Genomic DNA, 16,917 nt, shown 5'->3' with positions numbered 1-16,917 from the left:
CCGCTCATACTTACGTTCTGCCTCGTCCCACGAGAGAGGGTGAATTTGGTCGCCAGCGCCGCTCTCTTCCTTGGTTTCTTCGTCATTCGACTCACATATCTTTCTCTTCTTTGGCTTCCTTTGCCATGGCCCCGATGAGCTGCGCCGTCTCCCGCTTGTCGTCGAAGTCGTCGTCTAAGGATGATAAATTGATGGAGATGACCTCCGACGTGGCGACACCCCACCACCTTGCCACAACATGCGGTAAGCCATGGCGATTGGAGCGATGTCGCTGACAGTTTGGGGAGTCTGGGCAGCGATTTGGGGAGAAATGGGGGTGACAAGGAAGGGTCTAGGGTCTGGGCGGGGCGTCGACGCAAATTTATCTGCATGGGGGTCAATTTGGTTGCTCGCCACCCGTTAAACCATTTTTCCAGCAAGAGAAGCAAAGAGGGGATTTGAGGAGGGTGTGGGCTGCTCAAATTTGAGCTGAAAAGGCTTCTTCTGACGGTTAACTCCTCGTAAAAAAATTGATGTAAAACTCCTCAATTTTTTGAGTAGTTATTGGTATAGGGTTTCCCGTTAGTTAGGGTTTAACTCCCCAAAAGACGTCAATATGACAATTTTTTTTAAGGATTTCGTTATGCCAGATTCTGTTATTTCTTTGATGAGTGATTAGAGATGTTCTTACTGGTTAGGCGCTCCGTTGAGGAGATTTAGAGCATTCTTTTCGCTTATCACAACATGTCTATCTAATTAACGAGAATCCCTTCCAACAAAAAATATATCAACCTTTAAAGTCTGCAAGCCATGTGATTTGATTATAGAATAGCAATTGTGCAGGCTCCTTTTGGACCTCACTTGCAGAACTTAGTGGAGAAGTATCAGTCAGAGAATAATGTTACCAAGAATATAGTGCTTCTATCAGCGTGTACACCGCGTCTGCTCGTGGGGAAAAAGCTGAGAACTTAACTGAACTGTAACAATAATAATAACTAATTAAAGCGGGCAAAGATCATCTTGAATGAAACTTGAGACGCGCTCAAGGCACAGCCCACCACGCGACCAACACATAAAGAACGTTGATGTCCGATTAGTTTTAGAGTCATGGACGTCTCGTGAGTGAACTTAATTACCTTCATTTTTCCGGAGCTAGCTAAGCAAAGCAAAAGTATTCCCCACAAAAACATAAAGAAACTCGAAAATATTTTCTGCGAAATCATCCAGATACAGGGGCTTGAAAGGGAATCATCACAAGTATAGTTTTTTTTTTGAACGGAATTATGACAAGCAAGGCAATCTCAAGTCTCATAGGCACAAGCCAAGTGAGAAATTCTGCTGTAGAAAAAACCCTGAGAATTTGTACCATTCTCGTCCATTAGTAAATCCCCAGAACAGCACAAAGGTAAGCACAGTAATAAGTTAGATAACACAGAAACTACTAATCTGTTTCATTCCTCTACAAAAATTACTAGGAACATGTGTAGAGATTCATACAAGGAGTAGTAATTATCAGCACCGTGACAAAGCATTGATTCCAGAGTAGTACTCGATCCTAGCTCCGAGATAAACGGATCCAAGCGTCGGTGCGCGCGAAATAGAGGCGCACCGTTCACCACTAGTGACTAGTGAGCTGCGAGGCAGAGCAGGTGAGCAGCGGCCGGCCGGCAGGCCGCCGTCACGCGGTCACGGCTAGGCGGCCCAGCCTGGACGGGCGGGGCTTGAAGTCGCGGCAGCGGCGGTGGTCGCTGCCGCCGGAGGACGGCGGGCTGACCAGCCGCAGCAGGTGCGCGCGCAGGACGGACCGGCTCTTGCCGGTCCTGAGAATCCCCTCGACGCGCACCGTGGCGCTCGCGCCCGAAGCCGCGGCCTGCTGCCAGGCCCGGCTTGACGACGGCGGCGACGACGTCTGCGGTCGCCCCCGCGGGTTGCGGTGGCGGGTGCAGCGGAAGGAGCCCGGGTGATTCGTCGGTGAGCAGAGGCAGGGTGAGCTTGGTGCCACTGGGAGCCGCGCACGACGGCCTGGAGCTCGTGGATGGGTTCGCCATGGTGGCCTGGGCGTCTGACCCTTTTTGGATTCTCGGTGCGCGCGAAATAGAGGCGCACCGTTCACCACTAGTGACTAGTGAGCTGCGTACTACCAGCTGCGAAGCAGAGCAGGTGAGCAGCGGCGGCCGGCCGGCCGGCCCCCGTCACGCGGTCACGGCTAGGCGCCCCAGCCTGGACGGGCGGGGCTTGAAGTCGCGGCAGCGGCGGTGGTCGTGGCCGTCGGAGGACGGCGGGCTGACCAGCCGCAGCAGGTGCGCGCGCAGGACGAACCGGCCCTTGCCGGTCCTGCCGCCCGTGCCGACACCGCCGCTCCTGACGATCCCCTCGACGCGCACCGCCGCGCTCGCGCCAGAAGCGGCCGACTGATGCGACGGGCGGCCGGACGACGGCGGCGAGGACGTCTGCGGTCGCCCCCGCGGGTTGCGGTGGCGAGTGCAGCGGAAGGAGCCCGGGTGGTTGGTCGGCGAGCAGAGGCAGGTGAGCTTGGTGCCACTGGGAGCCGCGCACGACGACCGCGAGCTCGTGGATGGGTTCGCCATGGTGGCTTGGGCGTCTGACTCTTTTTGGATCCTTTGTTGGTTTCTCGACGGAGCTCAGATGAGGAGCGGTGGTTGCTGGTGGAGTCCTGGCCTTCTCGGGGGCGCGCTCCTAGTTTTATAAGCTCGGCGCGGTCGCCGTAGGGCCGGCGACGAGCCATACGTGTGTGTGCGTGACTTGGTGGCGACGTTTTTCCTGTGTGCGTGTCAAGTGTAAACCACCAGGCAAGTGCCAGAAATTATCTTCCAAACCACATGGTAAAGCGCAGGTTCGGTTCAGTTAGTTTAAGGTCAGCTTCACGCGTAGATCGATGTAGAGTAATTTGTTCTTCTACGTAGTACGTCGCCGTGCTACGGACATGTGGTGAAGTATCGGGAGCCATGGATTGAACTGAACGCAGGGCAAAGTGTTATTTTTCCAGAAGAGCTGAGCTCATGCATAACCTTTATCCTTTTTTTCAAAAGAAAGCATTCTGATCTTTACCGGTGGAAAGCACCCACTCACTCATTCCACTAGCGACTACAGTAGCATGCATGCTATTTTTTCTTCTTTTTTTGCGCATAAGCATAGGACGCGGAGTTTCTGCTCCCGGGTTCATCTGCATCCCCTCTCAGAAAAAAAAAACAAATATAAGAAATTTTTTAAAACTTCCAAAAAATGGGTGGTAGATAATTTGATGCGTGAGGTCCGCTCCAAATTTCAACTCATTTGGACATCTGCGCAGACGTGTACAGGTTCAGAGTCTGTTTGCAACATAAAGTCCATTTCCCTTGGGCTCAGGGTAATATAATGGCTAGGCTAGCCTGTATAACAGGGCAACATGCCAATGTCAACCTTGTGATCTTAATTTGGTCTGAATTGTAGACTTTGTAGAGTCTCATATACGGAACAGTGGAGATTCCTGTCATGTGGAAACAACAGACCATTAAATGCGACGCATTGGTATTGCGCGGCTTATTCGAGCATATCGGGGGCTTTAACAGTTGAGAGGTAAATCTGCTAAACAGCACCAAGGGCGAAACAATTGCATACCGAATGTTCGATCAGAGGTCTAACCTAACAAACCATTCCGGCCCATTCAAAATGGGGCGTGGGAGACGACGATCCCGAACGTAGGGATGTACCTTTTCTTCTGGAGGGTAATTTAGAGAGCTTTATTAAAACAAAGACATTCCTAGGACAATTCCCAGAAGGATGATCACGGGAACCAGAGGGCATGTAGTGTTGTTTTGCATGTTTTCCAGGATCCTGGATCTCTGAAATGGAAACAATATAGGAAGACCACATTATGATGGTGAGTGAAGTAATGGTCGTTTGAACTAAAGTGGTAGCGACACGAACGAATGTGTGCAGAGAGGAAAAAAAAAAGCCCAGCTTACACACTCAAACAAAAAAATTTATACTTCAGGCCGGTCTCAGTAACTTAGGCCATCCCTAACTGAATCCTAAGAAAAATCCTTCTCAAATCTTAATTACTCAAATATTTCAAGTTAAGAAAAAATGTGAGTAGGTAATCAAACCTCAAATCCAACTCCTCAAAATCTAAATTGTGCACACACATCTCATTCAAAACTCAAACTGAAATTAGACTAAGACCACATATTGCATAATATACATAATAGTAATTCATAACACAACATCATAGTTCATAATTAAAGTAGATATCACTTACTTACAGCTACATAAAGCTAAACCAAGCTCTGATCCTGGGAGGAGTCGAGGTTTATGACCGCCGACGGGCGGATTGCCAGAGTCCTTGTCGGCGTCGAGCTCATCGAAGACCGCACGGTGTCGATGCCCCTCAGACAAGAACCGAGATGGTTGGCTTCCGTCTCACGCCCGTCCGCGATGGACTACTCGACAGCTTGCTGGACCGCCATAAACTTCTCTTCGGCATCGAGCCCGACAACTGACTCCGCGTCGGCAGGACCTGCTGTGATCCGCGCCTTCGTCGCTCGGTCCTCCTCCTTATCGAGCAACGCCAGCTCGTACTTCCGTTCTGCCTGGTCCCACGAGAGAGGGTGGATTTGGTTGCCGGCACCGCTCTCTTCCTTGGTTTCTTCGCCATTCGACTCACATATCTTTCTCTTCTTTGGCTTTCTTTGCCATGGCCACGCTGAGCTGTGTCGCCTCTCGCTCGTCGTCGAAGTCGTCGTCTAAGGATGATGAATTGATGGAGATGACCTCTGACGTGGCGACACCCCACCACCTTGCCACGACAGGCGGTAAGCCATGGCGATTGGAGCGATGTCGGTGACAGTTTGGGGAGTCCGGGCCAGCGATTTGGGGAGAAATGGGGGTGACAACGAAGGGTCTAGGGTCTGGGCGGGGCGTCAACGCAAATTTATCGGCATGGGGGTTGATTTGGTTGCTCGCCACCCGTTGAACCATTTTTCCATCGAGAGGAGCAAAGAGAAGATTTGAGGAGGGTGTGAGCTGCTCAAATTTTCGAGCTGAAAACGCTTCTTCTGACAGTTAACTCCTCGGAAAAAAAATTGATGTAAAACTCCTCAAATTGAGTAGTTAATGGTATAGGGTTTTCCGTTAGTTAGGGTTTAACTCCCCAAAAGACGTCAATATGAGGAGTTTTTTAAAGGATTTCGTTATGCGAGATTCTTTTTTTTTCTTTGATGAGTGATTAGAGAAGTTCTTACTGGTTAGGCGCTCCCTTGAGGAGATTTAGAGCATTCTTTTCGCAGATCGCAACATGTCTATTTAAGTAACGAGAATCTCTTCCGACGCGGATTTTTAGGACATGCGGCCACGCACGGCCGATATCCAGTCCGTCCGCCCGCGCGTCGCGATTCCTACATTTAATAGGCCTTTTGGCAATACGAAGCCGCGTGATTCACATCGATGAGAATACATCTTGTTATACACCGTGTCTGTGGGCCATGCCGCATTTAGGTTTCGTATCAATACGCGAGCGAGACAGATCCCAGTAGCCCGTTGCATGCGTGCTGTGAAGTATCCACCTACCATCCAATTAAAACGTTGAAGTGTGTTGTGCGTGTGGTAATTTTGAAGTGACTTTTTTAATTTCGGTGGCTGTTTTTCTATTCTCTTGCATAATGCGTGTGCTACAATGAACAATATCATGGACCATGATATTGAAAAAAGTGAAATGATTTTTTATTGATTTTTTTGTGAGTGCAAATTATTATCAAATGAGGAAAAATTAATTCTGATGGGGGGTAAATAAAAAATTAGTATGTTCTATCCATTTTACGAGATGGCAAATGAAACTAACGAGATTTCCCAGCTCACTTTATCCCTTTTTGTTATATTAAAAATCAACTGCTACCCCCTGAGTGCTACCATGGGTTTAATTGTTTTGAACGTTTAGCTGCTCTCCATGATAATGGGTGGAAAAATGTTTTTGAAGAAGGGGGATTGGTTGTTTTTTCAAATGGGTGTAATTTATTGTTGAAAGAGAAGAAACCAATTTCTCAAGCCAATTATAACCAGGACGTCTCATCATTCACCTATGGCGGGGGGTGGGGGTGGGGGGTGTTCTTTTCTTGTGGTATAAAAAGCAAACAATGCAACTGCTACACATGACAATATCGTGGATCATCATATTGAAGAAGGAGAATCGGGTTTTCATTGATTTTTTTGTGAGTGCAAATTATTATGGAAAGAGGGAAAATCATTTTTTTTCTGATAGGGGGTAAATCAAAAATTAGTATGTTCTTCATTTTTACGAGATCACATAATGGATATCTATTTACCGAGGTAAATGAATTTCCCAGCTCACTTTATCCTTTTACGTTATATTAAAAATCAACTGCTACCCCGTGAGCGCTTCCATGTTTTTAATTGTTTTGAACGTCTAGCTGCTCTCCATGGGAATGGGTGGAAGAATGTTGTTGAAAAGGAGTAATGGTTGTTTTTGAAATGTGTGTAATTTATTGTCGAAAGAGGAGAAACCAATTTTTCTATCCAATTATAACCACGACGTCTCATCATTCACCTATGGGGGAGAATTTTTTTTATTTTCTTTATCCTTTTCTTGTGTTATAAAAAGCAAACAATGCAACTACTACACATCAACAATATCGTGGACCATGATATTGAAAAAGGAGATGCCGGCGACAGCGATTGGTTTTTCCTACTTGCTACTGATAGATGTGTGCGGTGCTAGCGGTTGCGAGTGTGTTGTGGAACCGATGATGATCCCACAACATTTTATAAGCCCGCCGTGTGGAGCCCTTCCATGCATCGATCATCAATTGGGTGCTGGGCGGATTTACGTTTTGCAGGGGCAGCTGGGGCATTCATTCGTCTGCTATGTATTTATTGTGCTGCCGCCCCGACGAATTATTGCTGCATGAGGTGGGTGCGGGGTGTGGTTTTGGCTTAAGTAGTACATTTGTGACACACCACGCGGTCCGTCGGGCTTAATTAACAAGATGCTCGCAAACAATTACTGTTTAATGCATCTAAATCGGCATACATGCACGGTGCATACGTGATACAACTGAATGCATACAAGAGAACTACTAAATGCTGGAACTATATCTAATACAGTACAAAAGCTGGAACTACCGAATCCAGTACAAATGCTGGAACTACATCTAATACAGTACAAAAGCTGGAACCATCAGGAACGCCCGCTAGCAATTTAAATGCTTGTGCTGCCTCGTGGGGCATACACAGGATGTTGCACGAATAAGTGCTATACAAATAAGTGCATGAGTACTAAGTGCTATACAAATAAGTGAACTGATTATACAACCGAAGCGTATTAATGTTGCACGAATCTTGTGGCGTCGTGCGGTATGGATATTGGCAGCGCGTGATGGCATGTCCATCCGTGATTTATCGGAATCTCTTCCAACAAAAAATATATCAACCTTTAAAGTCTGCAAGTCATGTGATTTGATTATAGAATAGCATTTGTTCAGGCTCCTTTTTTGGACCTCACTTGGAGAACTTAGTAGAGAAGTATCATCGGATAATAATGTTACCAAGAGTATACTGCTCCTAGCAGCGTGTACACCGCGTCTGCTCATGGAGAAAAAACTGAGAAACTTAGCTGAGCTAGAACAATAAAGTAATTAAAGCGGGGGAAAATCATCTCGAAGGTTCAGGCCGCACAAGTAAACAAAGGGAAGTTGAGACGCGCTCAAGGCACAGCCCCACACGCGACCAACACATAAAGAACGCTGCTGTCTGATTAGTTTTAGAGTCATGGGCGTCTCGTGAGTGAACTTAATTACCTTCATTTTTCTGGAGCTAGCTAAGCAGAGTAAAACTATTCCCCACAAAAACATAAAGAAACTCGAAAATATTTCCTGCGAAATCATCCAGATAGAGGGGCTTGAAAGGGAATCATCACAAGTACGTATAATTCTTTTGAACGGAATTATGACAAGCAAGGCAATCTCAAGTCTCATGGGCACAAACCAAGTGAGAAATTCTGCTGTAGAAAAAAACCCTGAGAATTTGTACCATTCTCGTCCATTAGTAAATCCCCAGAACATCACAAAGGTAAGCACAGTAATAAGTTAGATAACACAGAAACTACTAATCTGTTTCATTCCTCTGCAAAAATTACTAGGAACATGTGTACAGATTCATACAAGGAGTAGTAATTATCAGCACCGTGTCACCAGTTCATCACAGTACTACTACTAACAAAGCATTGATTCCAGAGTAGCACCCGATCCTAGGCACGGAGCTAGTATTTGCTAGATGAACGGATCCGAGCGTCGGTGCGCGCGAAATAGAGGCGCACCGTTCACCACTAGTGACTAGTGAGCTGCGAGGCAGAGCAGGTGAGCAGCGGCCGGCCGGCAGGCCGCCGTCACGCGGTCACGGCTAGGCGGCCCAGCCTGGACGGGCGGGGCTTGAAGTCGCGGCAGCGGCGGTGGTCGCTGCCGCCGGAGGACGGCGGGCTGACCAGCCGCAGCAGGTGCGCGCGCAGGACGGACCGGCTCTTGCCGGTCCTGAGAATCCCCTCGACGCGCACCGTGGCGCTCGCGCCCGAAGCCGCGGCCTGCTGCCAGGCCCGGCTTGACGACGGCGGCGACGACGTCTGCGGTCGCCCCCGCGGGTTGCGGTGGCGGGTGCAGCGGAAGGAGCCCGGGTGATTCGTCGGTGAGCAGAGGCAGGGTGAGCTTGGTGCCACTGGGAGCCGCGCACGACGGCCTGGAGCTCGTGGATGGGTTCGCCATGGTGGCCTGGGCGTCTGACCCTTTTTGGATTCTCGGTGCGCGCGAAATAGAGGCGCACCGTTCACCACTAGTGACTAGTGAGCTGCGTACTACCAGCTGCGAAGCAGAGCAGGTGAGCAGCGGCGGCCGGCCGGCCGGCCCCCGTCACGCGGTCACGGCTAGGCGCCCCAGCCTGGACGGGCGGGGCTTGAAGTCGCGGCAGCGGCGGTGGTCGTGGCCGTCGGAGGACGGCGGGCTGACCAGCCGCAGCAGGTGCGCGCGCAGGACGAACCGGCCCTTGCCGGTCCTGCCGCCCGTGCCGACACCGCCGCTCCTGACGATCCCCTCGACGCGCACCGCCGCGCTCGCGCCAGAAGCGGCCGACTGATGCGACGGGCGGCCGGACGACGGCGGCGAGGACGTCTGCGGTCGCCCCCGCGGGTTGCGGTGGCGAGTGCAGCGGAAGGAGCCCGGGTGGTTGGTCGGCGAGCAGAGGCAGGTGAGCTTGGTGCCACTGGGAGCCGCGCACGACGACCGCGAGCTCGTGGATGGGTTCGCCATGGTGGCTTGGGCGTCTGACTCTTTTTGGATCCTTTGTTGGTTTCTCGACGGAGCTCAGATGAGGAGCGGTGGTTGCTGGTGGAGTCCTGGCCTTCTCGGGGGCGCGCTCCTAGTTTTATAAGCTCGGCGCGGTCGCCGTAGGGCCGGCGACGAGCCATACGTGTGTGTGCGTGACTTGGTGGCGACGTTTTTCCTGTGTGCGTGTCAAGTGTAAACCACCAGGCAAGTGCCAGAAATTATCTTCCAAACCACATGGTAAAGCGCAGGTTCGGTTCAGTTAGTTTAAGGTCAGCTTCACGCGTAGATCGATGTAGAGTAATTTGTTCTTCTACGTAGTACGTCGCCGTGCTACGGACATGTGGTGAAGTATCGGGAGCCATGGATTGAACTGAACGCAGGGCAAAGTGTTATTTTTCCAGAAGAGCTGAGCTCATGCATAACCTTTATCCTTTTTTCAAAAGAAAGCATTCTGATCTTTACCGGTGGAAAGCACCCACTCACTCATTCCACTAGCGACTACAGTAGCATGCATGTTCTTTCGTCAAAAAATTTACCGCGACGGCGCTGACATCTCTAATTCTCGCAGTACGCATCACGATCGATCGAGCAGCTGCGTCCGTGCGTGCATGAATCGGCCGTGACTCAAAATGGCCGCCTTTCGCGTGGGCTCTCGTACTACTCTACTCTATATCCCATCCTGCCTAACCATTTTGTTATTGAGCGCGGCTAGTCTTGTGTGCCAGTACTAACTCAATTATTACTCCCTCCGTTCCTTTTTACTTCGCATATAAGATTTGTGTCAAGCCAAACTTCATCAACTTTGACCAAATTTGTATAAAAAAATATCAACATCTACAATATCAAATACACATAATATGAAACTACATTCCATAATAAATCTAAAGATATCCCTTTGACCTTGTAAATGTTGATACTTTTTTCTATAACTTTGGTCAAAGTAAAGATACTTTGACTTCAGACAAAAGTTATATGCAGACTAAAAAGAAACGGAGGGAGTAGCTTATACTGCTTGCGTGGAATCTCTTCACGAAAACACTCTCATGATATGCATGTGGATCGTCCTTGTCATCGCGTGTATGTACAGTCAGATCAGAGAAGACCTCCCGCATCCGTGCATGCATGTGTGATCGATGTGTTATGTGGCCGGGGATCGGAGCTAGCCCAGAGCAGATTGATTACACTGACTAACTTGCTGTACTTACGTAGTAAAGAATTGGCAAAGAAGTGGAGTAGCAATTTTGCTTCAAAATTATTTACATGCACGTAAGTGAGGTGAGGTCAATAGTAGAATTACTATCTATTGAAAGTCAGAGGAAGCCACGACAATGACATGTGCTTTACTTACCAGATTAGTACTACTCCGATGAAAAACATCTTATATTTGTTTACAGAGGGAGTATTGTATATACTATTTCTGTTGTCATAATATACCAATTCAAGTGTGCATGAGCTACTTTTGATAAGCTTAATTCGAATGTACGTCAGCTCTTTATGTTTTTTGTTTTGAGAAAGATGTGTGTAGGTCAGGTGAGGTCGCCATCTGCATCCTCAAATTGCACTCCCCCACCAAAACTTTCTGCAGGACCAGTAGCTCCTCCAGCTACCCTGCAGTTTAATTGCAGATGACCATCAATCACGTCCCTTTGCTAATGTTTATCCAAACAGAAATAAAGCCATTTATTTATCCAAAAACAGAATCATACCGGTGGGTAGATGCGTGGGCGGCAACGGGCAAAAGGCCAGCCAGGCCAGCTGATCGAGCTAAACATGTGAAGCCAAAATTAAGGTGATGGTGATCTTAGCCTGGGGAGAGAAGGCTGACAACTTTGAACAGCGACAACTACATCTTACCCGCCAAAAGCTGTTCTTAAAACGACTACTATACATGTACCTGGTAGCTGGGGTCTCCTGTGGCAGCTAGCAATATCTAGCCAACTAATAACCAGAAAATAACCCATTTTCATTTTATTTTTTTGGACGTTGATAAGTGCCACATGCCAAGTACAAGCACATGACAACTTTCGAACGTTTTTACAAGTTTAGTGACGCAAGGATGACAACTTTAGTTGCTAAGCATGTCAAACTTTTGTGCTTCAGTTGACAAAAACTTTCCATGTGTCACTGGATTTGACATCCTTGCATGACTGGAATTGCCCGGAGTGTCACGCACCTGACGTGTGATACTTATCATTTTGGTAAAAAAAATTGCATGGGATGGAACCGAGTTTCTGTTCACCAAGATAGGTGAATGCAGAGAATTCAGAAACGACGAAACTCATCATCTTCAGAGCTTAGAGGAACACAATAATGGTGATGAGATGTACTCCCTCCGTTCCGATTTACTCGTCGTGATTTTAGTTCAAATTTGAACTAAAACCACTACAAGTAAATCAGAACGGAGGGAGTACATGATTAAAATCAAGCAAACAAATAGACCACTCTTCAACGTAAGTATACACTATTAAGAGTCCTTGTAATCTAAGGTAGTATACGCAGGATAGATGCATCATGATCAGAATAGGGACGCATGACCGTTTTGTTAATTGATAAAAGACAATGCGATTTGTTTACCGGAGAGAGTAATGCAACCGTGAAATCGAGTATACCTCAGATTAATATACACAGACATCAAACATACAAAATCAATAACCATCGCAGCGTACAAAAATATACAAAAATAATTGATGCATGTCTCGTTTACTGTCCAGGGGCCACTTTCTAGAACATGATATGTACTATCTGATGAGTAAAATACCTGTGGCCAGGCTAGAGTTGGTGCCGGACTTCGTTGTTGTTCTCGCCCTGCAAACAGGCGTTCCTGCTAGTAAATAAATAGACATATACAACTATTGTCCGAGCAACAATCCAGAACCATCCATCCATAGATTCGGCGAGATGAGCAATCCAAATAATGGAGAGATAAACTTAAGACCTACTCCCTCCGTTCCGAATTACTTGTCTTAGATTTGTCTAAATACGGATGTATCTAGCACTAAAATGAGTCTAGATACATTCATATCTAGACAAATTCAAGACAAGTAATTTAGAATGGAGGGAGTACAATCCAGAGTAATTTCAGGTTGGCAGTTGAATAAATGTTTTCTTCCAAAAGGATGGGAAACCTCTTGCCTCTGTATCAATTGATGCACACAGTCATAAGCTGGTCGTCGAACATAACCATGCGTTTTTCTTTTATTTGCATACATCACAGTCTATTTTATTTGGTCGTCACATGGATTAATTACCCTAGATCTTTAGTATGAATTGTTCAAACAGGATTTTCATGTGGAAAAGCTGCTGACTTTAGCTGATCAATTACTTCTCGCCGGTATCCTTTTCCTCTCCCGGAGCTCATACCCACGGTTGGAAATTTGCACAGTTGCAATAACAGTCAGATTAAATATTGATGATTATGATCGGTCCATCCTTGATGTAACAGTGGCAACGATGTGCAGGCCGATCAGGCACGTTGCTACTCTTTTTCTTTTTGAAACGGAGGCAAAAGATTTGCCTCATATATTAAATAAGGAGGAGAGAGTTTGTTGCAACACACACCCAAGTTACGGCATGACAATTATTCTCGCAATAAAAAATACCCTAGTTTCTTTGCCCCAGCTTTGATCCAAAGGTTTGCCTCGTCGACAATGATGTTGAGCAAGATTTGCAGAGGTGCGCTCTTTTGCCTGAACACTCTTGCGTTGCGCTCATTCCAGATGACCCATGACACTAGCATGGTAATCGATACCTTTGCTTTTCTGTCGGTGGTGCCCGTGGTGCATGTGCTCGGCCACCGGGCCTGAACGGAGTCGAACAAGTGCCATATGGACGTGTCCATGTCGTGGATGCGAGAGTGAAGCGTCATCTGAAGAAAAGATGAGGGCCACATTCCTGCACCCGTCGGCACAAGGGGCAAAGGCCATAGTTAGCCCATCCTGGCTTCTCCAATCTGCCAGCAGTCCAGATCCTATCATGAAGCGCGTGCGAAGCAAAGAACTTGACTTTCGGTGGGGTCCAAGCCTTCCAAACCTCATTGTAATGCATGTGTGCAGAAGTTGAACGAATAGTTGATAGAACAACTAGCGTACATACTTGGAATCCACCTGCTGACTTGTTGACTGGCGAACGCCGACCGATCAAGTACCTATCTAGTGGAGCCATTCAAAGAGAGCTTCAAGACCTAGCAAATTATGCACACGGCTAATTAATTTTTAATTTGGAATTTGGATGCACTACAACTGTTCTAGAAAAATCAGGATCAAAGACCATCTCAATCGTATGATGAATGTCATAAGAGTTAAAAATGGCGATTTTAAAAGCCGACTAGTACAAGGTGTTGACCTTGGACGATTTGGCTTGGCCTTTTGCTTTTCACTTTTCAAAGAGCCGATCAACATTTTTTTTTGAATCATAGAGAATTACATGAGAAATATATAGAATAAGAAAAGAGAGTATAGGGTCTGTTTAGTTCTTGCCCGTGGTGTCCCTGCCAACCATCGGCACATCGATATTCTGGCGAAAAGAATAAACGCCAAGTCTCCCCAACAAATTGGTTGTGGAATGAGCGGGGGAGGCTGCTAAGCTTTGCGCAAGCCAATTTATTGGAGACCATACAAACGGACGCCAATGGATTAGCCAACACCAAAAATTTGGTAAAGCAAATGATGGCACCGATCCAAACAACCCCAGAGAGTATCACAAGGTTCAGAACAAGGCTACAACCAGCACCCCTTCTAACAAAATGATGTGTAGATGCAGCGGCTAAGAAACAAGGGAAGTTCTAACTTGATAGAAGACAACACCAAGGAGAAAAAAGGGGTCCAAGCATTTAGCTCCAGCCTTGCTCTAGTGTAAAACCTCCTCTTTGATTTGATCTACCAAACGATCTAATGAGCAGTACTTGTTCAAACACCCTATTGTTGTGTTCCTTCCAGCAGCTGACCAAAATTCCTATTGAATTTAACATATTGTTGTCAGCAATCAAGGTCCCCTACATGATAGCAGTATACGGTATACAACCAATCCTTAAAAGATGAATCGATGACATGAGAAACACGTGGGAGGCCAATCTTGTAAAGAATCCGGTTCCAGGTGAATCTTGTAAAAGTGTTTGTGAGGGAGATTTCACTTTGCAAGGCAATCAAATACTGTCCAGTTAAAAATATCACAAAGTTAATTAATTTGATACGTTTGTATATGGCATCAACCAGTCAACAAATGAATTTGTTTGACACCAAGTATCTCACTTTTTCTGTTGCAAAGAAGGTACACCGTATTTCAGGAGACCCCGAAGACATGGAAAATTGCTTACATGCTTAACGGTAGTGTCTTGCAATCAGGAGAGTGAAGCACGAGCTTGAGCTAGCATCGTCCAACTTAGGGTTGAGTGATGACACTGATCAAAATCGGGCCACATTTAGCAATTAGTCAACATATTCACGCTTTTGTTAAAGATGCATCCATGCATGAATATAAGCTAATTAAGCTCGATCAAAACATTAACAAAGAACACTAGACATATATTTGCATGGTTTCAACAAAGGTTTGAGTAAGTCTGACTAGGAGATGGCGTCCCCCGAGCTCAAGACAACTCTAATCGATTCCAAACAGATCGAGCCAAAGAATGTCATTTTGGGGGGTTTAACCCACTCTAGCCGAAGCACCCAAAGGCCTTCACTCCCAAAACCGTCCTGCCATGTCCCCATCCCGGGCAGCCAATATATGCATTTTAGACCTCTCATTCTAATCCCAATCCCGCTCCCAAAATCCTACTTCTTGAGACAGGAACTTGCCCTCTCCCAACGACGGTCGTCGTGATCATGGTGTTGGAAATATGCCCTAGAGGCAATAATAAATTAGTTATTATTATATTTCCTTGTTCATGATAATCGTTTGTTATGCATGCTATAATTGTATTGATAGGAAACTCAGATACATGTGTGGGTACATAGACAACACCATGTCCCTAGTAAGCCTCTAGTTGACTAGCTCGTTGATCAATAGATGGTTACGGTTTCCTGACCATGGACATTGGATGTCATTGATAACGGGATCACATCATTAGGAGAATGATGTGATGGACAAGACCCAATCCTAAGCATAGCACAAGATCGTGTAGTTCGTTTTGCTAGAGCTTTTTCAATGTCAAGTATCTCTTCCTTAGACCATGAGATCGTGTAACTCCCGGATACCGTAAGAGTGCTTTGGGTGTATCAAACGTCACAACGTAATTGGGTGACTATAAAGGTGCACTACAGGCATCTCCGAAAGTGTCTGTTGGGTTGACATGGATCGAGACTGGGATTTGTCACTCCGTATGACGGAGAAGTATCTCTGGGCCCACTCGGTAATGCATCATCATAATGAGCTCAAAGTGACCAAGTGGTTGGTCACGGGATCATGCATTACGGTACGAGTAAAGTGACTTGCCGGTAACGAGACTGAACGAGGTATTGGGATACCGACGATCGAGTCTCGGGCAAGTAACGTACCGATTGACAAAGGGAATTGCATACGGGGTTGATCGAATCCTCGACATCGTGGTTCATCCGACGAAATCATCGTGGAACATGTGGGAGCCAACATGGGTATCCAGATCCCGCTGTTGGTTATTGCCCGAGAGCCGTCTCGGTCATGTCTGCATGTCTCCCGAACCCGTAGGGTCTACACACTTAAGGTTCGGTGACGCTAGGGTTGTATGAATATGAGTATGCAGCAAACCGAATGTTGTTCGGAGTCCCGGATGAGATCCCGGACGTCACGAGGAGTTCCGGAATGGTCCGGAGGTAAAGATTTATATATAGGAAGTCTTATTTTGGTCGCCGGAAAAGTTTCGCACTTTATCGGTATTGTACCGGGAGTGCCGAAAGGGGTCCGGGGGTCCACCGGGGGGGTCCACCTACCCCGGGGGGCCACATGGGATGTAGGGGGTGCGCCTTGGTCCATATGGGCCAAGGGCACCAGCCCCAAGAAGCCCATGCGCCAAGGAGACTTGGAGAGGGGAGAGTCCAAAGAGGGGAAGGCACCTCCGAGGTGCCTTGGGGAGGATGGACTCCTCCCCCCCTCTTGTACGCACCCCTTCCTTGGAGGAAGGGGCAAGGCTGCGCCCTCCCCCCTCTCTTGCGCCTATATAAAGGGAGGGGAGGGAGGGGTGGCCGCACCCATAAGCCCTGGCGCCTCCCTCCTCCCTGCAACACCTCCTCCTCCTCCCGTAGTTGCTTAGCGAAGCCCTGCCGGAGTTCTGCTGCATCCACCACCATGCCGTCGTGCTGCTGGATCTTCATCAACCTCTCCTTTCCCCTTGCTGGATCAAGAAGGAGGAGACGTCATCCGCTCCGTACGTGTGTTGAACGCGGAGGTGATGTCCGTTCGGCACTAGGTCTTCGGTGATCTGAATCACGGCGAGTACGACTCCATCAACCCCGTTCCATTGAACGCTTCCTCTTAGCGATCTACAAGGGTATGTAGATGCACTCTCCTTCCCCTCGTTGCTGGTTTCTCCATAGATAGATCTTGGTGACACGTAGGAAAAATTTGAATTTCTGCTACGTTCCCCAACACATGGTGCAACAACTTTTCGTTCACCAAGATGATGATATTCACATCCTAATGATGA

At 47.4% G+C, this 16,917-nt stretch overlaps 2 protein-coding genes and 2 pseudogenes across 2 annotated transcripts; all 4 read right to left on the bottom strand.

The window, feature by feature from the left end:
* Positions 1-1,406: 1,406 nt before the first annotated feature.
* On the bottom strand, positions 1,407-2,027 carry LOC123134865 (uncharacterized; annotated as a pseudogene).
* Positions 1,805-2,640, bottom strand: LOC123134864 (uncharacterized). The gene has a single exon (XM_044554020.1). The coding sequence runs from the start codon at positions 2,565-2,567 to the stop codon at positions 2,172-2,174; it is 396 nt and encodes a 131-aa protein (XP_044409955.1). The 5' UTR covers positions 2,568-2,640; the 3' UTR covers positions 1,805-2,171.
* Positions 2,641-7,991: 5,351 nt separating this feature from the next.
* Positions 7,992-8,744, bottom strand: LOC123134863 (uncharacterized; annotated as a pseudogene).
* On the bottom strand, positions 8,523-9,357 carry LOC123134862 (uncharacterized). Its single transcript, XM_044554018.1, has one exon. It carries the CDS (start codon positions 9,282-9,284, stop codon positions 8,889-8,891), a length of 396 nt encoding a protein of 131 aa, XP_044409953.1. The 5' UTR covers positions 9,285-9,357; the 3' UTR covers positions 8,523-8,888.
* Positions 9,358-16,917: the final 7,560 nt, after the last annotated feature.

Source organism: Triticum aestivum, chromosome 6B (assembly GCF_018294505.1).
Source record: "Triticum aestivum cultivar Chinese Spring chromosome 6B, IWGSC CS RefSeq v2.1, whole genome shotgun sequence".
Lineage (NCBI taxonomy): Eukaryota > Viridiplantae > Streptophyta > Magnoliopsida > Poales > Poaceae > Triticum > Triticum aestivum.
Note: the sequence above shows the minus strand (reverse complement) of the source record. Positions and strands in the feature narration are given on the sequence as shown.